At 39.3% G+C, this 27718-nt stretch overlaps 1 protein-coding gene across 1 annotated transcript in view; it reads left to right on the top strand.

Moving 5' to 3' along the window:
• Positions 1 to 27718, top strand: part of PRKAR2B (protein kinase cAMP-dependent type II regulatory subunit beta) — a 101983-nt gene that overhangs the window by 37662 nt on the left and 36603 nt on the right. Inside the window, exon 3 of the mRNA XM_005901434.3 lies at positions 26366 to 26418. Coding sequence (XP_005901496.1) covers positions 26366 to 26418 — 53 coding nt within the window. The remainder of the gene's footprint in view (positions 1 to 26365; positions 26419 to 27718) is intronic.

Below are 27718 nucleotides of genomic sequence, written 5' to 3'. Positions count from 1 at the left end.
AATAAATTTCTCTAACAAGGGAGCTTGAGTAAGGAGCACTTGTTTCGGTTATGAGCCCTAGCAGTCTAACTTCTTGTGAAAGTAGATGTTGATGATGACACTAAAATCTATGCAGGATGGATCATGTGCCAGGCACTGCTTTTTAGCCTCCTTCCTTACGATAACCCACAAGAATCACTGCTGCCGTCTTCGAAGGAAGTTTTCTTTTGGTCTCCACCATTTTACAGGTGTGGAAAACTGAGGCACAAAGAGTTTAGCATGCCTAAGGTCATGTTTTCATTTTTTAAAATATGGTTAATTTGTACTTGAAAATTGAATCAAACTAGTTTTTAACAGTTTTATTAAATGAGAGATATAGGCTAGTAGAACTATAAAACTTTTGGCTATGTCACAGCCAAATCATTCCCTTGTTTGTGAGGATTCTGGAGAACACTAAATCGAACAACTAGCTATATTTTCTTTATAATTCATCCTGAATTTTGAAATTATGTTAAATATTTTATACCCTAAATTCCTTCAAAGGAAAGAAAAAACAATGGTTTCTAGTAAGAGCATTATTTCTACACATATTTGTAAATGAAGCGTTTATTGTTGTTCTCCGACAGCCAAGGTTAGTCAAGTTTTCTGTGCCCCAAATTAGAAAATGGTTTACATTCTGATACTTTTAGCAGTCAATTCAAGTGATTCAGATTTTTTTTTCCTCTTATTTTTCCTTCTTAGTAGCAGAAAAGGTTTATTAAAAAAATCCTCACCCTGAACTTGTGGTATAGCATGTGATTCTACCATTTATTAAAACCAACTTTTCCAAAATGGTCCTTATACAAAATATATAAAAAGCAGTTCTGATGTGACTTGCACTCTGCCTTCGCCCCTTGACATCTTGATTCAGATTAATTTTGATCTAAATTTAAGTACTTCCTTTCCATTTCAGCTAGGTATCTGAAAATACTATGTTACCACTCAAATTAATGGATAAGTATCTGGCAATATTATAAACTATACTACTACTTGTTTTTACATAGAATTAACTACAATGGTAGAAATAATTTGCTTGAAGTTTAGTGAGGTTTATTATTTCTCTTTGTTTCTCCCTGGAGAAGGGAAAAAAACTCTTAATACTGGGAAGAATCAATTTAATTTATATTGTCATGACCACCATCTATATGCTTTTTGGATGTGTGCAAATCAAACTGGAAGATTGATGATGGAGGTATACCTAAGGAACATGCTTAGAACTGAATGAGCCAAGTTTTCTTGGTTTGCAGAATTTTATTATTGTAATTATGAATATTATAAATAAAAAAGATCTAGTTACATCTATTTGTATAAACTAGAAACCAATGAGTCCAGCACTCTGAGCAGTCTAAAAACAGTATGTGAAATGCCTCGTGGTGATTCGGAAGGGAGAGGATGAAATGAGAAGCAGGAAGAGACATGGGCACAAGTGGAGGGAGAGGGCTGACTGGCCATGGCTTGTTCATTTTCTCTGTGTTAATTGGAAATCATTTCCCGCTCTCCTCTATCTTCAGCAACTGAAAGTCAGTATCTTTTTTCTTTTTTGGCCTTTTTAATGATGAAGTCATGTCCCACTGTATTAAGTTCAACTATTAAAATATTTCTAAAACGGAACCTTTATGAATCGGTATCCCTGTTTTTATATGTACCCGTGTTTTATATTGTAATCAGTGTGTACATGTACATTTTATATCATTTAAGTTTTTTTTATTATTAAAGTGATACATGCTCATGGTAAAAAGTCAAATAGTACAAAAAAGTATAAAGTGAACACTAAAAAGGTGCTTGTTTCTCCCATCATTCCTAGTCCTAGAGGTAACGCAGTTGGTTTCTTGAGTACTTTCATGGGTATTTTTATGCATGTGCATATTTAGTTAGAATTAAAATTATATCCAGCTTTGTACATTGCCTTTTTCACTTAGCAGTGTGCCCTGTAACACTTTTCATTCCTAACATCTAGAGGTACCCCATTCTTACTTTAATGACTGAATAGTGTTCTACTATATGAATATATTAAAGTTTATATAAATAACAAGGGTGTTTACATTTTAGGTACATGTATCGTTGCATAATTGTGCAAGTACATCTATAGGATATATTTCTAGAAGTGGATCTATTTCTAGAAGTCAAAGGTATAAGCATGTGACATTTGTGTAGGCATTGTCTAGTTGCCCTTTAAAATAGTATACTAATTTATACTTTTAAATTATGTTTAACATATACTTGCCAAACTTAAAAAAAAGGTGTATCAATTCAACAGATCAGTATGTTTTAGTTGGCATTTTTTAAAATTTGAGTGAGGCTTGGCATTACTTTTTCTTTTTTTTTTTGACCATTTGTATTTTTCTGTTAACTGCCTATTCAATTTTTTCCCCTTTTACTGCTTTAAGTGTTTGAGCTCTAAGGTCACAGAGCTTTGGGTTCAAATTTGAGCTTTGCCATTCACTAGCTGTTTTACCTTGAGAGGGTTTTTAGGCTCTTTGAACTTCAGTTCATTTTCTGGGGCTGTGAGAGTAACTTACTCATGGGGTATTGTTGATTGATGAGATAATCAATGTAGAATACTTAACCCATTTCCTAAAGAATAGTGTGTGTGTGTTTGCGTGTTAGTTGCTCAGTCGTGTCTGACTCTTTGCTACCCCATAGACTGTAGCCCACCAGGCTCCTCTGTTCATAGAATCTTCTAGGCAAGAATACTAGAGTGGGTTGCCATTTCCTTCTCCAGGGGATCTTCGTGACCCAGGGTTCAAACCCAGGTATCCCACATTGCAGGCAGATTCTTTACCATCTGGTCCACCATGTAGGGAGAATAGTAGAATGTAATAATGTGGTAGGAATATAATAATAAATATAATAATATGTTTCCTAGTAGTATTAGTAATACTGCAAAGATGGGCTCAATAAAGGCCAGAAATGGTATGGAACTAACAGAAGCAGAAGAGATTAAGCAGAGGTGGCAAGAATACACAGAAGAACTGTACAAAAAAGATTCTTCATGACCCAGATAACCATGAAGGTGTGATCACTCCCACTCACCTAGAGCCGGACATACTGGAATGTGAAGTCAGGTGGGCCTTAGGAAGCATCACTATGAACAAAGCTAGTGGAGGCGATGGAATTCCAGTTGAGCTATTTCAAATTCTAAAATATGATGCTGTGAAAGTGCTGCACTCAATATGTCAGCAAATTTGGAAAACAGCATTGGCCACAGGACTGGAAAAGGTCAGTCTTCATTCCAATCCCAAAGAAAGGTAATGCCAAAAATGTTCAAACTACCGCACAATTGCACTCATCTCACACGCTAGTAAAGTAATGCTCAAAATTCTCTAAGCCAGACTTCAGCCATATGTGAACTGTGAACTTCCAGATGTTCAAGCTGGTTTTAGAAAAGGCAGAGGAACCAGAGATCAAATTGCCAATATTCGCTGGATCGTGGAAAAAACAAGAGAGTTCCAGAAAAACATCTATTTCTGCTTTATTGACTATGCCAAAACCTTTGACTGTGTGGATCACAATAAACTGGAAAATTCTTCAAGAGATGAGAATACCAGACCACCTGACCTGCCTCTTGAGAAACCTGTATGCAGGTCAGAAAGCAACAATTAGAACTGGACACGGAACAACAGACTGGTTCCAAATAGGAAAAGGAATATGTCAAAGCTGTATATTGTCACCCTGCTTATTTAACTTATATGCAGAGTACATCATGAGAAATGCTGGGCTGGATGAAGCACAATCAAGATTGCCAGGAGAGACATTAGTAACCTCAGATATGCAGATGACACCACCCTTACGCGGAAAGTGAAGAAGAACTAAAGAGCCTCTTGATGAAAGTGAAAAAAGAAAGTGAAAAAGTTGGCTTAAAACTCAACATTCAGAAAACTAAGATCATGGCATCTGGTCCCATCACTTCATGGCAAATAGATGGGGAAACAGTGGAAACAGTGGCTGACTTCATTTTTCTGGGCTCCAAAATCACTGTGGGTGGTGATTGCAGCCATGAAGTTAAAAGATGCTTGCTCCTTGGAAGAAAAGTTATGACCAACCTAGACAGCATATTAAAAAGCAGAGACATTACTTTGCCAACAAAGATCTGTCTAGTCAAGGCTATGGTTTTTCCAGTAGTCATGTATGGATGTGAGAGTTGGACTGTGAAGAAAGCTGAGCGCCGAAGAATTGATGCTTTTGAACTGTGGTGTTGGAGAAGACTCTTGAGGGTCCCTTGAACTGCAAAGAGATCCAACCAGTCCATCCTAAAGGAGATCAGTCCTGGGTGTTCATTGGAAGGACTGATGTTGAAGCTGAAACTCCAATACTTTGGCCACCTGATGCGGAAAGCTGACTCATTGGAAAAGACCCTGATGCTGGGAAAGATTGAGGGCAGGAGGAGAAGGGGACAACAGAGGATGAGATGGTTGGATGGCATCACTGGCACAATGAACATGGGTTTGGGTGGACTCCGGGAGTTAGTGATGGGCAGGGAGGCCTGGCGTGCTGTGGTTCATGGGATTGCAGAGTCGGACACAACTGAGCGACTGAACTGATCTGAGAGTTAAGTACAAAAAAATGCATCTTAACTGCTTATTTTCTCAAAATTTCCATTGGTATATTACATTAGTATGCTAGACTGTACTTCTGTGTTTTGTACCATAAAAAGAATACATTTTAATTTCATCTTGCTTTAAAAAGATACTGCTTCTTACTTGCTTGTACTTGGTCATACCCACATTTGTTTGATAGTCACTCAGTATAATGTGACAATCAAATTTTTTTTGTTCTATGATGAGTTCTTGATGGAAACCACACGTGTTAATTAAATTATTAATGTGTACACTGAATAACTTCGGCCTTGTGTTTCATCTGTCACTGGATTAGTGCCGACTTTTACTGTTGCTTTCCCTTCGTCTCTGTTTCTGTTGGAACCTGTACCAATTACAACACATGTAGGTTGCTGTAGCAAGGCTAGGTAATCTCTCTTGCTTTTGTCTTCCTTTTTTTTTCTAATTCATCTGGCAGATCTCTGTCATGATACCCTATACATCATGAAGTCTATACATTTTAAATTGATATTTGACTCAAGGCCCTGAAGAACTTAGACTCAATTACTCTGTAACCCTGTCTTTTGTTACCACAACATAAACCTTCGCATCCAGTCAAGCTGTGACTCCCTATTGTATTTTAAACATTCTTTGATTTAAAATGTCATGTGAGTAAGGTATTATTTTAACCCCATATTGTAGACAAGGAAACTGAGGCACAGAGAAGTTAACTAACTGGTCCACAATTCTTCAGGTTTTCTAGGGAGCAGTTAAAGCTTGAACCTAGTGAGTTTCCCACTGGATGTGTGCTCTTCAGCACAGACTCTTTTAGGGACTAAAGCCCAACTCAGGTATTGTCCTGAATAAGAATCTTTGGGTGACTCGGTTCTTCATTGAGTGGCTTATGACACCTGTGGCATGCGGGAGAATGCCTCTCCCAGAAGGTGACATTTGAGTCAACATGTAGGAAGAAGGTAGTGGGTCTTGGAGGGTAGCATTCCAGGAGGATTGTGTGTGCAAAGGACAAGAACTTGGTCTCCTTCACAAGTATAAATGTTTATCTAGTCCACTTCATCCTTATGTCTTTTGATAGCTTAAGCCAAATATTTCAGTCTATTTTTCAGGGTTTATATCTCTTGTGATGCCTCTACAGCTGGCTTTTATTTAATCACAGCAACTCTCTGAGGCAGGTCTTTTCTTTTCTTTTTTAATTTATTTATTTTAATTAGAGGCTAATTACTTTACAATATTGTATTGGTTTTGCCATACATCAACATGAATCCACCACGGGTGTACACGTGTTCCCAATCCTGAATCCCCCTCCCACCTCCTTCCCCATACCATCCTTCTGGGTCATCTTAATAGCCACACTTTATTGCTGAAAAAAATTGAGATTCATAGTACTGGGTAATGTACAAAGTTCACACAGTTAATAAGTAGCAGGAAAAAAAAAAATGGCAGAGCTGGGATATGCCTCAGTTTGTCTGAATCCCATGCTCTTTCCCCACACTGTAGATCAGCCACTGTGTATAACCTTGAATAATAATTTATACTCCTCCTGTAGATGATTAATCTCCCTAACCAGAGTGCAGGGACCGTTTGTAGTACTTTTATTGTCATGAACATCAACCACAACTTTACAAATAAAGAGTTAATAATTGAGTTGTTTCCATGTGTTAGTTTCACTAAAGTTAGAGGCATTTTGCATGCAGTAAAACAAAATTTTAATAGTTAAAAATGAGTTGTTTGTAGAGTGTATGTATCATCATCATAAAAACAATAAAACTATTGACCAGCCAGTTGTTCTGAAATCCATGAAACAAAAACTAAAGACCACAGGCCAACCTTACTTGTTCTGCAAAACAGCAAAACTTGGTGGAAGAAGAGAATTTCAGTTTAGCAGCTGCTGCTGCTGCTAAGTCACTTCAGTCGTGTCTGACTCTGTGCGACCCCATTAAATGGCAGCCCACCAGGCTCCTCTGTCCCTGGGATTCTCCAGGCAGGAATACTGGAGTGGGTTGCCATTTCCTTCTCCAATGCATGCATGCTTGCTAAGTTGGAGTCTGACTCTGTGCAACCCTATGGACAGCAGCCCACCAGGCTCCTCCGTCCACAGGATTCTCTGGGCAAGAATACTGGAGTGGGTTGCCATTTCCTTCTCCAATGCATGCGTGCTTGCTAAGTTGCTTCAGTCGAGTCTGACTCTGTGCAACCCTATGGATAGCAGCCCACCAGGCTTCTCTGTCCACAGGATTCTCTGGGCAAGAATACTAGAGTGGGTTGCCATTTCCTTCTCCATCAGTTTTGTAGACTACTTTATCATTTACATTCTCTAATATCATAGATAAAGAATTATGGGTACTCCTGTCAGAACTGTACGTCCCTGAATTAAGTATCGCTCACTTTTGTTGTTAGAATTCCACTGAATTCACTAGAATTTGAACTTGTTATTTTCCAAATACTACTTCCTTATCAATGACAGATGTCTGATTTTATTTTAAATTATTTTTGGTATTTGTTGGACCTTTATTATCTTTTTTTTCTTGTCCTAATCTTTCTGTACCAGCGTTCCCCTTAATTTCTGATGTCTCCCTGATTGTGAGTGACTGAAATGCACATTGAATTCCATTAAGTGAAATTTAGTCAGTGGTGTGTGTTGGGGGGAGTCTCACAAAATCATCCAGCCACAAGTGGAGGGCAGGAGTGAAGCTGGGTACCTGGGTTTTGAACACAGGTAGGGATCGCTCCATCTCTTGCCTCCAATTCTCTCCTCTACTGTAGGACACTTTTTCCATGTGATGGGAATATAACCACTACAGCTCTACACTTTACAGCAGTAGCCACCAGAAAGAGACCCACCTGACATGCCCTCTGATTCAAGCCCCACGAAGATCCCAAGAAAGTGTTCTGATTAATTAGCCCAGTCATCCTGGACTGACCTAGAAGTTGTCTTATTTGCCTGGGAAGTTGGCTAGAAGTTGTCTCGTTTGCTAGGACACAAGACTCAAAACCCTGACCTCACCTGGGGAATAAGTTTGTCTGCCCTATTTTGGGTTATAGGATCTCATCTACTAGCTGATTCCTAGGTTAGACTGGCTGCCCCTAAGAAGCCCTCTGTCTTTGTTGAAGGTAGCTTTTCCCTTGGTTCCTGCGCTTCCTTTCCAGCCTAAGGGGACATCTGCAGTGTCCTCAGTACCTTTTTGAATCAGAGACAGTTGATGAACCCTGAGCTCTGTGTGTGAGGGATGCTCTGTCCTTTGTTTCACCACCTGCCTGTATGACTGCAGGTGACCCATTTGGATTTGTCTTTTTATGTTGAGAAAATCTCCGTTTTATGATAGAATAATGCTTTACATACAGAATGACAATAAATAACAATAGCAGACAAATGTTGCTTCTCTTCAAAAGAATGTAACTATTATCTTGCATATCACTTCATCTGGGTACTAATGGAAAATGCCTCAAAACAGAAATAATACTTTACATTTATACCACAAGTTTTTCAAAGAGATCAAGTGGGAGGCTAAAGGTCACTGTAATTTTCCTCTCACAGACTTTTACTGATGCTGTTTTCTTCTCAACATTAAGAGCAGCCAACCACCTGGCTCACTCATATTCTGCAAACTTACTGTGTTTTTAAATGAGATTGGATTTTTTTCTAGACTTGCAAAGGTTTTTAATTTTAAAGAGAACTGCTTTTTTTGTGCAACAATGTTTGTTTTGAAAATGTTTATACTCTGATAACTGTGGAAGAGATGGCTTTCTATCTGGTTGGTTGTGCAGTCACTTCAGCTAAATTAAAAAGCATTTATCATTAACTCACCATTTACAGCATTGTTCAGAGAGATTACTAAAGATGAGTAAGACTTAGCTTGTGCCCAGGCCTCTGAAAGAACTGACCATGTACTCATGACTGACCTACCGGACAGTTGTAGGGCAGCACAGCAGAACTGGGTCATGGTGCCACCACTCTGATTTCACAGTACACACTCTACACAGAGCATGGAACAGATGGTCAGTCCACTCAGTGAGTTTGTACCCTCAGTGAGTGAGAAAGAAAAGGAAGTCTACCCTTCATGCTGGCTTGTTCAGTTCTTGCATGCCTCTCAGAGTAAGACCATTTCTAGGCTTTAAAGATATCCATTTTCTACACAACATGGCTTCTGAATGTAGCCAACAACAACTTCTGCTACTCAACAGAAGAAAAAGCAATCTATTTGAATGCTGGAGGGAAAACCCATTGTTGTGGACTTATTGCAGGACCATATGACTGTCTTCGGCAATGGCTTTCTATGAGATTTTCAAGAATAGCATTTACTGTTGGAGATTTTGCTTCATATATTGTGTTTAGAATTTGGCCCCCACGTAGTTTTTGATTCCACTGAAAGGAAGATGCAAATAAGGTGCAGTGTTCCTGCCTAAAAGGAGACTTATAATTCTAACTTGTGTGTTTGGGGCAAGTGTCAGGAAGGATGTGGCATTTGTGTAGAGCTTTGAAGGGAGGGAGATTTTGACAGGTGGGGATGGGGAATAGAAGGGATACATTTAATAATGTGTTGAGATAATAGCCCAGCCTGTGTGTGCTCAGTTGTGTCTGACTCTTTGTGAACCCATGGACTGTAGCCCGCCAGGCTCCTCTGTCCAAGGAATTCTCCAGGTAAGAACACTAGAGTGGGTTGCCATTTCCTATTCCAGGGGTTTTCCCAACCCAGGGATCAAACCTGAGTCTTGTGTCTCCTACATTGGCAGGCTAATTCTTTACCACTGTGCCACCATACTTAAATTGAAGAAAGTAGGGAACAACTAGACCATTCAGGTATGACCTGATCAAATCCCTCACGATTATACAATAGAAGTGACAAATAGATTCAAGGGATTAGATATGAGAGACAGAGTGCCTGAAGAACTATGGACGGAGGTTCGTGACATTGTACAGGAGCCAGTGATCAAGACGATCCCCAATAAAAGAAATGCAAAAAGGCAAATTGGTTGTCTGAGTAGGCCTTACAAATAGCTGAGAAAAGAAGAGAAGCTAAAGGCAAAGGAGAAAAGGAAAGATATACCCATTTAAATGCAGAGTTCCAAAGAATAGCAAGCAGAGATAAGAAAGCCTTTCTCAGTGATGAATGCAAAGAAATAGAGGGAAAAAATAGAATGGCAAAGACTAGAGGTCTTTTCAAAAAAAATTAGAGATAACAAGAAAACATTTCATGCAAAGATGGGAACAATAAAGGACAGAAATGGTGTGGACCTAACAGAAGCAGAAGATATTAAGAAGAGGTGGCACAGAAGAACTATACAAAAAGATCTTCATGACCCAGATAACCACTATGGTGTGATCACTCACTTAGAGCCAGACATCCTGGAATGTGAAGTCAAGGGGGCATTAGGAAGCATCACTACAAACTAAGCTAGTGGAGGTGATGGAATTCCAGCTGAGCTATTTCAAACCTTAAAAGATGATGCTGTGAAAGTGCTGCACTCAATACGTCAGCAAATTTGGGTAACTCAGCAGTGGCCACAGGACTGGAAAACGTCATTTTTCATTCCAATCCCAAAGAAAGGCAGTGCCAAAGAATGTTCAAAATACCGTACAATTGCACTTATTTTACACCCTAGCCAAGTAGTGCTCAAAATTCTCCAAGCCAGGCTTCAACAGTACGTGAACTGTGAACTTCCACATGTTCAAGCTGGATTTAGAAAAGGAAGAGGAACCAGAGATCAAGTTGCCAGCATCTGCTGGATCATCAAAAAAGCAAGAGAGTTCCAAAAAAACACCTACTTCTGCTTTACTGACTACACCAAAGCGTTTAACTATGTGGATCACAACAAACTGTGGGAGATTCTTCAAGAGATGGTAATACTAGGCCACTTCACCTGCCTCCTGAGAAATCTGTGTGCAGGTCAAGAAGCAACAGTTAAAACTGGACATGGAACAACAGATTGGTTCCAAATTGGGAAAGGAGTACTTCAAGACTGTGTATTGTCACTCTGCTTATTTAACATATGCAGAGTACATCATGCAAAATGCTGGGCTGGATGAAGCACAAGCTGGAATCAAGATTTCCAGGAGAAATAGCAATAATCACAGATATGCAGATGATACCACCCTTATGGCAGAAAGCAAAGAAGAACTAGAGTCTCTTGATGAAAGTGAAAGAGGAGAGTAAAACAGTTGGCTTTAAAACTCAACATTCAGAAAACTAAGATCATGACATCTGGTCACATCACTTCATGGCAAATAAATGGGAAAACAATGGAAACAGTGACAGACTTTATTTTGGGGGGCTCCAAAATCACTGCAGATGGTGATGGCAGCCGTGAAATTAAAAGACGCTTGCTCCCTGGAAGAAAAGCTATGACACTAGACCACTTATTAAAAAGCAGAGACATTACTTTGCCAACGAAGGTCCATCTAGTCCAAGCTATGGTTTTTCCAGTAGTCATGTATGGATGTGAGAGTTGGACTATAAAGAAAGCTGAGTGCTAAAGAATTGATGCTTTTGAACTGTGGTGTTGGAGAAGACTCTTGAGAGTCCCTTGGACAGCAAGGAGATCCAACCAGTCAATCCTACTGGAAATCAGTCCTGAATATTCATTGGAAGGACTGATGTTGAAGCTGAAACTCCAATACTGTGGCCACCTGATGCGAAGAACTGACTCATTTGAAAAGACCCTGATGCTGGGAAAGATTGAAAGTGGGAGGAGAAGGGGACGACAGAGGATGAGATGGTTGGATGGCATCAACGACTCAATGGATATGAGTTTGATTAAGCTCCAGGAGTTGGTGATGGACCGGGAGGCCTGGCGTGCTGCAGTCCATGGAGTGACAAAGAGTTGGACACACTGAGCGACTGAACTGAACTGTGCCACCTGGAAAGCCCGTTAATGCTTCCTATAACACACACGATAGCCCAAATTCTTACTAAGACTTTTGAGAGCCTTCCTCCTACTATAAAAAAAAACCCATACATTTCTTACTATAAGGTTCTAACAACCTTATTCTGTATGTTATGGGAATCCTTAAACTTTTTTGGTCAGAGATAATATCATGCCTAGGAATGGTCAAGGTAGAATCTTGACATTTCAAAATAGATCAGTACTGTCCTCCCCACCCCTTTTACCTTAGCTTTACCTGGAAACAGAGTGAGAAGTGGTGATCTCTTCCTAGGGATAGCCACATGGAACATTTAGACTGCCTTACTCAGGTGTGTGAACCAAGAGGAATTGAAGAGCCCCTTGTGCTGTTATTGACATACGTATTATATGTGTTACAGACCTGACAGTTTGGTGTTATAATTATTGCTTTGTGCAGTCTTGTCTTTTAAAGTAAAATTAAGAGAAAAAAGAGCAAGCGTATGTATTTATACAGTCTTTTATATTTATTCAAGTGTTAACCTTTTTCTGCTGCTCTTCCTTTTTTCTTGCTAATTTGAGTTAGCATCTGGTGTCATTGCCTTTCAGCCCGAAAGACTTCCTTTAGTGTCTCTTGTAGGGCCCATCTGCTGGCAGTAAATCTTCTTAGTCTTTGTTTTTCTGAGAATGAATTCATTCCACCTTCATTTTTAAAGGATAGTTTTGCTGGATATGGAATTCTTGTGAGACAATTTTGGTTTTTTTTTTTTTTTTCCCCGTTTAGCAATTTGAATATGCTATCAACACCTTCTTATCTCCATTGTTTCTGAAGAGAAGTTAACCATTGTTTTATTATTCTCCTATATATGATAACTGTTTTTTACTATTTTGAAAATTTAATTTGTTTTTGACTTTTACAGTTTAACTGAAATGTGCCTAGGTATGTATTTGTTTGTGTTTATTCTACGGTAGGGTTCATTGAGCTTCTTGGATCTGTAAGTTCAGTTCTCATAAAGTTTGGGAGTTTTTTAGCCATTATTTCTTCTTGTGTTTCCTACCCTTTCCCTCTTTTTGTGGAACTGCCATTACATGCAGGTTAGTATGCTTGATGTTATCTTACGGGTCTTTGAGGCTTTCTTCCTTTTTATTCATTCTTTTTTCTCTCCAATTTTTAGGTTGAATTGTTTCTATTGATCTTTCTTCACGTTTGTAGATTCTTCCTTCTGCCAGCTTAAACCTAGTGAACCCATCTAGTGAATTTTTCATCTCAATTATTGTACTTTTCAATTTCAAAATTTCATTTGGTTCTTTTTCATAATTTCTACCTCTTTATTGAGATCTCTTTGTTGAGTCATTGTCATCATACTATAATTCTTTAAATATGACTTCCTTTAGTTACAAAGCATCATGGTTTATTTTGAAGTCTTTGAGAAGTGTTAACAGATGGATCCACTTAGAGTCAGTATCTGTTGACTGCTTTTTTCCTGTTCATGGAACACACTTTCCTGTTTCTTTATATGCCTTGAAAGTTTGCTGAGAACCAGGATTTCAGATTTTATTTTGTAGTAATTCTTAATTCTGATTTACTCCCTCTCAGACTTGTTGTTGCCCTTTTTTTGTTTAACAGCTTTACTGGGCTAAATTTATGGACTCTGTTTCCACTATGGTGTGTGAATGCTAATGTCTCTGATTTATAAAATTTTTAATTAAAAAAAGATTAACCCTGGATCTCCAGTATTAGCTCCTGTATCTGCATGGCTTAGTGGTAAGTCCATGATGGGTTAGAGGTTATCTACAAATGCCTTGAGCTGATGGATATATGTGTGAGTTGGGGAGCATGTTCAAATTTCAGACAGCTTTTTTCCCCCTCTGATAACCATCAATCTGTCTTCTGTGTTTCTAAGTTGTTTTTTTGTTGAAGATTCTCAACATGTGATATCATAACAGCTTTTATCTATGTCTGCCTTACTTCACTTAGCATAATGGCCTCAAGGTCCATCCGTGTTGTTGCAAATGTCAAGATTTCCTTCCTTTATGCTGAATAGTATTCCATTGTATATAAATATCACATGTTCTTTGTGCATTCATCCATGGGTGGAGATTTAGATTGCTTCAGGTCTTGGCTATTGTAAATAATACAGTGAACATTGGGGTGCAAATATCTTTGTGAGAAAGATTTCATTTTCTTCAGATAAATACCCAGAAGTGGAATTGCTAGATTGTATGGTATTTCTATTTTTAATTTTTTGAGGAACTTCCATAGTGCCTGCACCAATTCAGCAGGGGTCCAATTTAGCACAAGGGGTCTTTTTTCTTGACATTCTCACCATCACTTGTTATTTCTTGTCTTCTTGATAATAGCCATTCTAACAGATGTGAAGTGATACTTTATTGTGGTTTTGATTTGCATTTCCCTAGTAATTCGTGATGTTGAGCATCTTTTCATGTACCTGTTGGCCATTTGTATGCCTTCTTTGGGGAAAAAAGTCTCTTTAGATCCTGTGCCCAAATTTTAATTGGATTTTTTTCTCTTTAGTTGTTACAGGTCATTTTAAAGTGTTTCCCAGCTTCTGGCTGCCATGTTTGTCTTCTCTGCATGTGCTGTAGCCTCATGGACCCAGAGAGGTAGATAGCTTGGACCCTGTCCCATTTCTTGTGTGTGCCCACACAGCCTTCCAGTGGGCCATGGTTGTTTGGATAGCTTTTGAAGCTCTTCTGTGGTTGTCTCACTTTTAAACATTTCTGTTTAGTCTGTTGGTCTGATACTTGCTGCAGCTCCACAACCTCCACAACCTCCAGCTAGGTAACCTGCTAGTCTTGCTGTTTGTCTGCCTTCATGATTGCCATTACCAACTGTATTGCTGGGCATGGATTTTTTGCACTTTTAATCAAGTTAGCCTCCCTTAGCAGCAAAGCAGGTAGAACTATGCTGCTGATCATGCTGAACTTGGGGGGCCAGGATAGCAGTCCCAAGCAGGAATGCCATAGACTGTCTATGAAATAATTGAAAAAACGTATATTGGTCTCTATCCCCATTTCCTGGTACAGGGTTCCTAAAACCTTTGTGATATTCTAGGTTGCAAGAGCACTAGACGCGTCTTTTGTTCTAATGTTTGGTCTTTGATCTTGGTTTCTAACACAGAGCTCCCAAATCCTTTGAAATTTCCTAGGTGATAGGAATGTCTTTGTTCTACTGAGAAGACTTTGGATGAGCTTGGGGATAGCTTTAGGAATGGGAGCTGGTTACCTGAAACACCCAGCCAGGATTAGAAGCTTGTGACTTGCAGCCCCATCTGCCATCCTCTGGGAATGGGAGAGGTGCTGGAGATTGAGTTAATTAGCATTAATCATGGCTACAAGATGAAGCTTCTATATAAGTTTGCCAAAGTACAGGGTTCAGTGAACACATCTGTATGCTGAGAGGGTAATGCACCCCAACTCCACGGGGACAGAAGTTCCTGCACTCAGAGCCCTTCCAGCCTTGTCCTCTCTTATCTCTTCTGGCTGCACCCTTTATTGTATCCTTTAGTATATAATAAACTGATAAGCATGTTTCCCTGAGTTTTATGAGCTGGGCTAGCAAATGATTCGGAGAAGGCAATGGCACCCCACTCCAGTACTCTTGCCTGGAAAATCCCATGGATGGAGAAGTCTGGTGGGCTGCAGTCCATGGGGTCGCTAAGAGTCGGACACGACTTAGCGACTTCCCTTTCACTTTTCACTTTCATGCATTGGAGAAGGAAATGACAACCCACTCCAGTGTTCTTGCCTGGAGAATCCCAGGGATGGCAGAGCCTGGTGGGCTGCCGTCTCTGGGGTCACACAGAGTCGGACACAAGTGAAGCGACACAAGTGAAGCAACTTAGCAGCAGTAGCAGCAGCAAATGATGAAGTCCAGGGAGGGGGTCATGGAGACCGCCCATATATAGCCACTTTGGACAGAAGTTGTGGGTAATCTGGGGACTCACTACCCATGTTTGGCATCTGAAGTGGGGGTGGTGTTGTGGGGCTGAACCCTTGACTTGTGGAATCTGATGCTCACTGCAAGGAGCTAGTGTCAGAACTGAAGGGAATTGTTGGACATCTGGCTATTAAAAGAGGATTGGTCAGTGTGGGAATCAGCTCTCACTTGGGTATCAAGAGTGCTGTAAATGTGGTGATAGAGGGAGTAAGGGAAGACCACAGGAGTGTTTTCACAGCCCCACTGTTCTAACTTAGGGTTCAGTAGTATTTCATGAATAAATGCTTCTCAATTTGTTGGCCTTTGATTCCCAGAGTCCTGAAATGTTTTTGTTTTATATTTTTTGTGAAAATCATATTTTATCATTGCTTTGGGAGTGAGGATTTGCCATACTCCTTCCTCTCCTGTTCTCAATGCCTGAAGATGTTTTTTAAGTATTCAAGGTGTACAGCAAGCCATTTTATTATCAGATTGAGGTAGACACCAAGTCAGTATTTTTATTTTATGTGAAAAACTTTATTAGAAAGAGTTCCCAACCTAGGGACTGAACTCACATGTCTTGCATCTCCTGCATTGACAGGCAGATTCTTTACAACTGTGCCACCTGGGAAGCCCACATACTTCATAACTAAATTTTTTAATTACTTAGGAACCCAAATCTAGAATAAAAATTATATGTATATGGGTTCTGACATAGTTCTTTGCTTTTCCTTTGGAGACATTTTTGAAGAAAAATTTACAGTTTAAAAAATATATAGTTGATACACAATATCATGTTAGTTTCGAGTTTACTACATAATGACTTGATTTTGCATATATTATGAAATGATCACCAGGATAAGTCTATTAATCATCTGTCTGCACACAAAGTTCTTATAATACTGTTGACCATATTCCTTATGCTGTATATTACATCCCTATGACTTATTTATTATATAACTGGAAGTTTGTACCTGTTAATGCTCTTCACTTATTTCATCCACCCCAGTGCCTCCCTTCTGGCATTCACCTGTTTGTTCTCTGTGTCTGTGAGTCGGTTTTAGGTTTGGTTTGGTTTGGTTGTTTTGCTTCTTAGATTCTGCATGTAAATCAAATCATGCAGTATTTGCCATTATTTATCTGAATTACCTCACTTAACATAATGCCCTCTAGATCCTTGCATGTTGTCACAAACGGCAAGATTACATTTTGAATGGTTGTGCAATATTTCACTGTCTGTGGAATATCACACATCTCTATCCATTTGTCTATTAATGGACACTTAGGTTGTTTCTACATGTCTTTTAAAAACAGATTAGAGAATGTTTTGAGTTCTGTTGCTTTACTTGTGAAGCATTTACTTGTGAATGGTTCCTGATAGTATAATCACTTGAAGCGTGGTATACAGGTGGAGGAAAAGTGTTTTTAGAAACAGAACGTGGATAGGAGTGGGTCAATTATATAATCTTATTCTAAATCTCTCTCTTAAAGGGCAACAAAAATAATGATTTTGTGATGAATCAGGGTGGTTTAATGAAGTGTTTAATAGATAGATAGATAGATAGTGAAGTCGCTCAGCCGTGTCCGACTCTTTGCGACCCCGTGGACAGTAGCCAACCAGGCTCCTACGTCCATGGGATTTTCCAGGCAAGAATACTGGAGTGGGTTGCCATTTCCTTCTCCAGGGGATCTTCCCGACCCAGGGATTGAACCTGGGTCTCCGTTTTACCATCTGAGCCACCAAGGCTTCTAAAATACTTATGAGATAATATATTTTCTAGTGGAAGTAACAGGAAAAAATTTGTAAAAACTTTTTAAAATTGGTAATTATATGTTTGACACTTTAGGAGCCTACATGAATGAAGATTTAAAACAATGTTTTATAAAAAGAGTGAAGTAAAGCCATTTACAGCAACATGGATGAAGTGAAGTAAGTCAGACAAAGACAAATATACGATATCAATTATATGTAGAATCTTTAAAAATGATGGTAATGAACTTATTTACAAACAAAACAGAAACAGACTCGTAGATTTAGAAAACAAATATATGGTTAAGAGGGGAAAGAAGGGGGAGGGATAAATTAGAAGGTTGGGATTAACATATACATGCCGCTATTATATATATAAAATAGATAATCAATAATGACTGATTGTATACTACAGGGAATTCTATTCAATACTCCATAATAACCTACATGGGAAAACAGTCTGATAAAGAATAAATATATGTATATGTATAACTGAATCACTTTGCTATATTCCTGAAACTAAGACAACATCATAAATCAACTATAATATAAAATAAATTTTTTTTTAATTCAGAAATTTATGGAGAACCAGAGATGGTTTTGAAGGGCTGATTTTTAAAGCCCTGTTTAATCGTTTCACCAAGACAAGATTATACAGTTAAGTACCTTGGCTAAAATCTTTAAATTAATTTTTCTGACATGAACATAATTGATCTGGAAATTAAATATTCACTTAAGTACTATTCAGTGAAGCCTGCCAGCATTACTGCAAGATAGATACAGGTTGTATTTATATTGCTCTTTTTGTAGCTAAAATCTAGGCAGTAACATGGTAGATTATAACAACTTCTAGTATTTTGATGCAGGAAATAGTAGGATATTAAGTTGTACATTAAATAGCTGAACGGTCAATTAATATTTGAAAAGCACTTTTAAGGAAATGGTAATGATTCTTTTCAGAGTTGTTGAGCCTTATTTTATAGATTTTTAAGTTAAGAAGTTTTTCTCCCTATTTGTACATAAACTGTGAGATTGATTTCAATACGTCTTCTCTTACCTTATAAGCCCCTAAAAAGAAACAGGGATAGGAAGGCTGGGGTTCAGGGCCTTTACAAGGTAGGAGTGCACTTCCCTGTCTCTCTGGAAAGATCATGCTGCTTGTCCTGTGAAATGTGGTGTACATACCTTCTTGCATCACCTCCCGCATTTCAAAAACTATTTTTTTAAGTGAATAAGTTCAGACTTCCTGTGGGTCGTTTTGCTTGAATGTGATTTGGGATCAAAACGTGAACTTCTGTTTTTGGACATATTATCCAAATGCCTTTGCTTTGTGAATTACATGTTAAGATGATCAGTGATGTGTCACAGTGGATACGTACCAGATTGGGCAAAAATGTGACTCAAGAGGGGAGAGGGGTGTCCATGGCTTGTCATCATGCCTCCTCCTTTTACTTAGTTATAACTAGTATATCCCTATACCAGTGTGTCTCAGTCTTATTTTTATTATTGCCTCTGCCCCTACGTGTTTTTTAGTCTTTTTCCCCCTAACTGTCCCCTCCATGAGATTTTAGTACAATATATATAGTGTGTATCTGGTTAAGTATTGTATGAATACCTATTCTTCACATGGAAAAAAGGGGGCTTCCCTGGTGGCTCAGTGATTAAAATCCACCCGTCAGTGCAGGAGACCCAGGTTTGATCCCTGGGGTTGGGAAGATCCTCTAGAGAAGGAAATGGCAACCCGCTCCAGTATTCTTGCCTGGGAAATCCCACAGACAGAGGAGCCTGGCGGGCTACAGTCCACAGGGTCACAGAAGAGGAGGACACTACTGAGCAACTAAACAACAATTGTATGTATATCGTGGTTTATATGGAAGAAAAGTAAAGTAAAAGTTGTTGTGTTTTTTTTTTGCCCCTTCCCCCAACTAATCTTGTTTGAAAATGCATGCCTTAAACTAGTATTTGTAAAAGGTACATTTTTTTCCCTTTGTAGAAGCTCATTTCCACTTGAGTAAGCTAAGTTTAACCACATTGCATCAGAACTCTGTTGTCTAATACACCTGTGCTTTTATAATAGCTTTATTTTAAGCTGATTATCATTTAAATAAGTATGCTGAAATCTTAGTGCATTTACTTCCCATTGGGGAAGTAAATTTTACATATTTTGCAGAAGTCCATTATTTCCCTAGGTTTTAGACCTCTGAAGCACGCAGTCTTTCTCTGCAGGCCACATTTGCTTTTGATTCCTTCTGCAAATATTTATTGAGGCTGTACTGTGTGCAAGGCTCTGCGCCAGGTGCTGAGGCCCAGTGGCTCATGGAGCTGGGCCTGCTTCCTTTATTCTTTGTTGGCTTTTTCAGAACTCACAGGGTAAACTTGTCCAGGGCACAGTTGTTTTGACTACTGATTTTTATACATTCCCCAACAAAGTATAGTGGGCGCTTGGTGAAAACCCTGGGAGTTGGTGTAATCCTTTGTGCAGTATAAACAAGACAAAGATACTTGATCCTGGCGCCTGGCACAGAGCTCCTAACACCCTGGGGATCTCCTGATTTCTTTGGTGTGCTCACCAGACTTTCTTGGTTGAGGGGCTCCTGGATAGCTTCAGAATGCGGGCTGGTCCCAGAAAGACCAAACTATGATTGGAAGCGTGGAACTCAGTCCAGCCTTGGAGTAGGGGAGAGGGACTGGAGACGGAGGTTAACCAAAGGCCCCTGGTTTAATCCATGGCCACTGGTTTAACCAAAGGCCACTGGTTTGTGCCCATGTAACAAAACCTCCATAGAAATCCCTAAATGACCAGCTGCAGAGAACTTGCAAACTGGGGAGCACAGCATGAGCTAGGAGGGTGGCATCCAGAGAGGGCATGGAGACTGCACCCCTCCCACCATATCTCACCCTATACTTCTCATCCATTTGGCTATTCTTGAGTTGTATTCTTTATAATAAACCAGTAAGAGAAAGGCAAGTACTTCTTGAGTTCTATGAGTCATTCTACTGAATTATCAAACTAGAGGAGGGTGTTGTGGAAACCCTCAGTTTATAGTCGGTTGGTCAGAAGTATGGTAGCCTGGGAATTGTGATTGATGCCTAAGGTGGGGGCAGTCTTGTGGGACTACTGCTTCAACTCTTGGGATATAATGCTAACTTTGGGTAGGTAGTGTCAGAATTGAAGTGAGTTTTTGGACACCCTATTGGAAATGATGTTGAAAAAGACAACGTGCTTTTAAATATAGGAAAAAGAAACCTTTGGCCCTTGTCTGTCACACTGTGTGTGTGTGTGTGTGTGTGTAGTGCATGAAAAGATCGAGAGCCAAGTCCCACAAGATGCCAACCCAATATATAGTTTTCACTTTTCTGTCCTGAAAACCCTGACATTTGTCTGGCTATTGCCAGTGCACATTATACTGTCTGCAATGTGGGAAACTACTTAAATTCTTGGAGCATTCTAGATTATTAATGCATTATCCAAATACATATATACACAACATGGTAGAAAAACTCAACGCAGGGTTCACATAAAGAAGAAGGCTCTTTTCCTCGTAACTGTGTAATTGCCAAACAGAATAGCGTATATAGTTTCAGGCTCAATTTCAGATTCCCCGGGAGGGATGGGGTACACTTGAGAAAAAAATTCAAGGCAGCTCAGGTTATCTGGAGGCTTGGGCTTCAGGGTCTATCCAGATAGAGAGTCTTTCATTCATTCATTCCTTGTATAGATATTCACTAAGCTCCTAACCTCTGTGCCAGGTCCTTTGGTGAACAAGATGGAAGGTCCTCATTTTCACTCATCCTCTCTGTTCCCATTTTTTGGGACAAATAGTATACAAAGAACAACTTTTTATTCATTCATTCTATGTATTTTTGTTTGAGAGTCTATAATACAGGTAGATTATTGGGTGATATTTAAAAGAGACATCATCTCTGCCCTCGAGGACCTTCAAGCTTGTTTGTTCATCAGTCATTCTTTCAAAAAAATGGGCATTGAGCCAGTCACTGTGCCAGGTCAGTGCTTTTTGTGGTTGTTTAGTTACTAAGTTGTGTCTGACTCTTTTGCAACCCCATGGACTGTAACCCGCCGGGCTCCTGTGTCTGTGGGATTTCCCAGGCAAGAATACTGGAATGGGTTGCCATTTCCTTCTCCAGGGGTTCTTCCCAACCCAGGGATTGAACCTGCGTCTCCTGCATTGCAGGTAGATTCTTTAGCACTAAGCCACTGGTCAGTACTAGGGACATATGGAAATGAACATAGTTTCCGAAGGGCCACAGTTCTGCCTGGGCGGGGCACAGGTGGTAACCTGTTTGTTAAAGTGTCGGACATGACTGAGCGACTTCACGTTCACTTTTCACTTTGATGCATTGGAGAAGGAAATGGCAACCCACTCCAGTGTTCTTGCCTGGAGAATCCCAGGGACAGGGGAGCCTGGTGGGCTGCCATCTATGGGGTCATACAGAGTCGGACATGACTGAAGCGACTTAGCAGCAGCAGCAGCAGTAGGTGATGGTAATGGACTCTGTCCACACTGCAAAGGGAACACAACAGTGGGGTGTCCTAAGTTAGCCCTGTCTAAGCGAGAAGTCAATGTTTGACTCTTGATCTCACTGTATTTTTTTGGCTTAAACCACAGAAATGTATTTTCTCACAGTTCTGGAGGGTAGAAAGCTAAGAGCAACGTGTCAGCATATTTAGTTTCTCATAAGGCTTCTCTCCTTGGTTCGCAGCAGACCACCTTCTCACTGTGCTGTCGCCTGGTCCTTCCTCCACCAGTGTGCATCCTTGGTGTGTCTCTGTGACCAGAATTCCTCTTATTATAAAAACACCAGTCAGATTGGATTAGGGCCCAATCTAATTGTTTGATTTTAAGTTAATCACCCCTTTAAAGGCTCTGCCTCCAAATACTGTCACATTTTGAGGCATTAGGGCTTAGGGCTTCAATATATAAAACTTGGAGGGACAAAATTCAGCTTGTAAAAAACCAGATTGTAAATATTTTAGGCTTATAGGCTATAAAGTCTCTCTTGGAACTCAAAACTCTGCCATTGATCTGATTTTTCAGCTGGGGCTGAAGAGAAGGGATGGCTTGGAAAGGAGGACGTGGGGGGAATTCCAATCAGAAGAGACTGTGTAAGTGAAAGTAAGGAGGTATGAGGGCCCCATGGCAGTATAGGAGGTGCAGTAGATGAGTTTTAATATAGTGAAACTACCGCACTTTAGTGCCAGAGCTAAACCTTGTAATATTGGAACAACAAATGATTCAATGGAATGAATAGTCCAGAAAGAAACAAACAAATATGTGATAAGGTAGGTTTCACAAATCAGAAGGGTATTAAGTAATAATACTGAAGCAATTGATAAATTATTTAGAAAGAGAATAGATCCTTACTAGTGACGATTTTTAGTCAGCATTTAGGGGCTTGCAACTTAGAAATTAGAGGATTAAGATTTCTTTCTGTGAATTAAAACTGAAGATCAACATGAATGGGTCAAGGTGCTATATATAACAGGTTACCTTGAAGGACATGATGTCTTACAATATCACCTCACTAAACATACAGACACCATTAGAATGGTTGACTTTGTGGTCCCCACACTCCCAAGAGCCTCAACTTAGGTTTAATGTTCTGCTCTTGTCCTCTTAAATTTCTTAATTTATGAAAATGGGTCTGTATTTCCACTCTGCACTGAGCCCTCCAAGTTATATATCAGTCCTGCCTGTGAGGTTGGTCAGACAGGGAAAAAGAAAATACAGAGCCAAGCTTTAGAGGTAGATGTTATCCTGCTTTTAAGAAAGTTGTGGCAACACAATTCTAGAGTCTGGGCCTCATTTGCAGGACTGTGTGTTGCATGTGTACGTCTTGGGCTGTCCCACTTCAGTTCAGTCGCTCAGTCGTGTCCAACTCTTTGCGACCCATGAACCGCAGTACACCAGGCCTCCCTGTCCATCACCAACTCCCGGAGTCCACCCAAACCCATGTCCATCGAGTCGATGATGCCATCCAACCATCTCATCCTCTGTCGTCCCCTTCTTCTCCTGCCCTCAGTCTTTCCCAGCATCAGGGTCTTTTCAAATGAGTCAGCTCTTCACATCAGGTGGCCAAAGTATTGGAGTTTCAGCCTCAGCATCAGTCGTTCCAATGAACACGCAGGACTGATCTCCTCTAGGATGGACTGGTTAGATCTCCTTGCAGTCCAAGGGACTCTTAAGAGTCTTCTCCAACACCACAGTTCAAAAGCATTAATTCTTCAGCACTCAACTTTCTTTATAGTCCAACTCTCACATACATACATGACCACGGGAAAAACCATAGCCTTGACTAGACGGACCTTTACTGGCAAAGTAATGTCTCTGCTTTTTAATATGCTGTCTAGGTTGGTTATAACGTTCCTTCCAAGGAGTAAGCGTCTTTTAATTTAATGGCTGCAATCACCATCTGCAGTGATTTTGGAGCCCAGAAAAATAAAGTCAGCCACTGTTTCCACATCTATCTGCCATGAAGCGATGGGACTGGATGCCATGATCTTAGTTTTCTGAATGTTGAGCTTTAAGCCAACTTTTTCACTCTCCTCTTTCACTTTCATCTACATAAGGCTGTCCCAGACTGATGCATTAAATAGTTTATTTGACAGACTCTCTCCTCTTCCCATCTCCTCACCAAGGAAGCCTTTAATTGTGATTTGGCTTCTGTGGTCTTCCTGCAGGGAGAGAGCTGGCTGGTTATGGTGACGCCGTAATAATTCAGGAAGTTAGTTACTAAGCTGGCATCCTGGTGATATTCATCAGTGAGGTTCTTTAATGGGTGCCTGTCCCTGTGAGAAGGCCTCCTTCTTTTAGATTTCTGAGACAGAAGGCTGAGGTCCAGGCATTGTGTTGGTGAATTCACCGAAGCCAGCAAGGGCAGAACAGTGGTTAAGAGCAAGGCATTTCCATAAAAAGGAATGAAGTTCCAGGACCTGCTACAGTAAATTAATAATGTAATATACCAAAAACATTGAGTGTACACTTTACATGGGTGAATTGTATGGCATGTGAATTATATCTCAATAAAGCTGCTTTTTAAAACATTAAAAAAGAAGAAGAACGAGGTGTTTGGAGTGAGCCAGACAGCCCTGGGATCAAGTCGTGTGATTGTACCACATTGTGTGATCTTGGCCAAGATATATAACTATGCCTAGTTCTTTCATCTCCCAAGTGGTGATATGACACCTAGCGTTGTTGTGAGACTGAAGGAGAAAATATAAACCTGGTCAAGGCTTCTCAACCTCAGCGCTGTTGACATTTTGGATCAGATCATTCTTTGTTGGAAGGAGGGAGGAGGGACAGCTGTCCTGTGCATGATGTGGTGTCTCCTAGCTTCCCCCAGCAGCTTAACCCCCTATAGATGTAACAGCCAAAATGTCTCCAGATGTTGCTTAGACGTCATGCTGGGGGACAGAATAGGCCCTGGTTAAGAATCACTCACTGGCTAAGGTGTGTAGAACAATGCCTGTAAAAAGAAAGCTACTGGCAGATTTCATAATAATATTGACAATCCTTGGACTAAAGATGACAGTGCTTCTGAGGCCCCTGGAAAGATATTTGTCCAGCTTTCATCTGTCCTCTGCTCTTTAAATTTCTATGTCCATGCCAGAATCAAGTCCACATGGATTAAAGTGTGTGTGCTAGGTCTCTTCAGTTATGTCTGGCTCCTTGCGACCCTATGGACTGTAGCCTGCCAGGCTTCTCTGTCCACGGGATTCTCCAGGCAAGAATACTGGAGTGGGTTCCCATCCCCTCCTCTAGGGGAATCTTCCTGACCCAGGGATTGAATACGTGAGTTTTAGTATCTTCAGCATTGACAGGCGGGTTTTTTTACCACTAGCACCACCTGAATTAAAGGATAAATGTAAAACGGTCTCCTTTTATGAACTGAAAGAAGAGAAGTTACAGATCTGTAAATTTGCAAATAAAAAAGATTTGCAAATACCAAACTCAGAAGCAGTGGTACTTTTGTGATGTTTAACATCGGGTTTAAATCATATTGGGGGATTTTTTTTCTTGATGTCATTACATTAAAAACAAAAAACATGAGTAATTGGTTTAAAACAAACAAAAAAAAGATCTAGTAATTATAGTTAAAAAGCAAACTGGAGGGAATTTCCTGCCGTCCAGTAGTTAGGACTCCATGCTTTCACTGCCTTGGTCTGAGTTTAATCCATAGTCTGGGAACTAAGATCCTGCAAGCACATAGCATGGCCAAAGAAAAAAAGAAGATTGGATGAAATGATTATAAGAGATATGTCAAACTGGTATTGAGAAACTGGTGTAAATCAAAAAGGAAATAAAATACAGAAATAAATGTCTCAGGCATAGGGACAAAAGAGGATATACAGTCAGCTTACAAACATTTGATAATTGTTCAAATTCAATAATACTTAAAAATTTAAATCTTTTTTTCATTAAAATTGGCAATAATATCTAACTCTGTGGTACCATTTAGGGGAATCTCCTCACACATTGCAAAGAAGTGTCGTGATAAATATGCCTTAAAAGTTGTCATACCTTTTAGCCCCCAAAATAACATTTGGGAATAATTCCACAACATAATCTGAAATGTAGACAAATATTTGTGCATTAAGATATTTACTGCAAGGTTGTTTCAATAGAAGTCAGTTTTGTGTCTAGCGTTAAGGGAGTAGTAAATTGGAGCTTATGATAATTAGCAGTCTTTAAAAAATATTTATAAAATGTTTCCAATGGCATGCAGAATTCTTACAGTGTTAAATGAAAAAGCAAGTTTTAAAATGTTGAATGCAGTATGAACTCAGCTCAGAATAAAGACTGGAAAGGAATATGCAAAATATTAATAGTATTTATTCTGGAAGATTGAATTATGGATGATTTATGCAAGTTACTCATAATTGCATGATTAAATTGACCATTTCAAAGCAGACTTAGATTTTATGTGTGCCTGTTCTTTCCAGTAATTTTTGCTCTTAACCATTTCTCTAGCTTGGAAATGAAGGTGAAAGAGGTTAGCTATGTTTCTCTGAGTAAAAGAAAGAAAAGAAGTTATCAGTACCTAAAAGGGCAGGTTTATATTTTAGTGAATTCCGTATAAATTGCAATAGCACTGGCTTTGCGGGGTAGACTACTTGCCCTGGATAAGGTAGATTCATGCTTTTTTACACCACAGCATTCTTTTTGTTCATTAATTTTTAAAGATATATTTATTGTAGCATGTTTCTTGGTGAAAGAATCTTTAAAATTTCCATGTTTATCTTTGCAGTATGTGCGGAAGCTTATAATCCTGATGAAGAAGAAGATGATGCTGAATCCAGGGTATGTAACTTACTGAATACATTAATTTTACATTATACTCTTGTCTTGGATAAGGAAAATAGTAATAGAAAAGATGTTAACAGGCTTATAGATTAACAGAAAGCATAATGGAATTATTTTGACTGTTTCTTTTCGTAGTCTTCTCTCTGATAGCTTACTGCTTCATGTTCTGTGTAGTTACTTTGATCCAAAGTATCTCTCTCTTTGGATAAAAGGAAAGATGGACATAATAACTCACTGAAGTTGTGCTTTTATTTCTCTTGCAAAAATATAGCCTGTGATGAAAAATGTTTTTAGCTATCTTTCCCAAAGTGATAATATTATTTTTCTTAGACAAGTAAGTATTTCTAGCAAAGAAAAATACTGGGAAAAGACTTTTGCTCCTACTAATTTATCATAACAGATGCTTACTCTGAAACAACAACAGACACAATAAAATTACATCTAAAGTGTCAGTATAGAAATTATTTTTTAAAATCTGTGTATCTGATTGTTTGCTCAGAAACTGATTTGGAGGGCCTAATGTTTTTGTAAGAATTTGTCTGGTTTGAAACACTTTTTAAGCTGTGTCCTTTTGCTCCATTCTCCTATTACTTATTTAGTAGAAAGTAAACTAAATAGGAGATTACTGAGCCTGGAAATGGAAAGTAATCATTTGTTTATTTATTTTTGAGTACACTGCAAAAGTTTCTTTTTTTTCATTTGGTAAAAAATGAAAAGAAAATCGATTTCTGTAGCTCTGAAAAATACTTCAATATGATTGAGTTTTATAGAAAAGCAGAATACTGGGTCCCTAAGTCATTACATCATTAAGCTCCCTGAAATGTAAATAAAATCCAGTGGTAGAAAGATCAGGAACCTTAAATGACACAGAAGATTTTGAAGGAAATCCCATTTCACAATTGTCCATGATGGGGACAGTACCAGACTTGCAGTATTCACTTCTGAGAACCAAAACTTACATATTTTTATAAAGTCCATAAATTCCAGTCTGAAAATTATGTTGCCTTAGGGTCAAGGTATCATCACTAATGTTTAATGTGCTATAACCACTATAATGTGGTCCAAACAACCCTCCCCTATCCTACACTTTATTTATGTATTTCAACGAAATAATAATAGGTTACTTTGAAGACAGCGTTTTGTGTGTGTGTGTGTCTATGTATATGTGCTCAGTCATGTCCGACTCTTTGAACCCCATGGACTGTAGCCCTCCAGACTCCTCTTTCCATGTAATTTTCCAGGCAAGAGTGCTGAAGTGGGTTGCCGTTTCCTACTCCAATCATTCTTTGTATTTGTG

Source organism: Bos mutus, chromosome 4 (genome assembly GCF_027580195.1).
Source record: "Bos mutus isolate GX-2022 chromosome 4, NWIPB_WYAK_1.1, whole genome shotgun sequence".
Classification (NCBI taxonomy): Eukaryota; Metazoa; Chordata; class Mammalia; order Artiodactyla; family Bovidae; genus Bos; species Bos mutus.
Note: the sequence above shows the minus strand (reverse complement) of the source record. Positions and strands in the feature narration are given on the sequence as shown.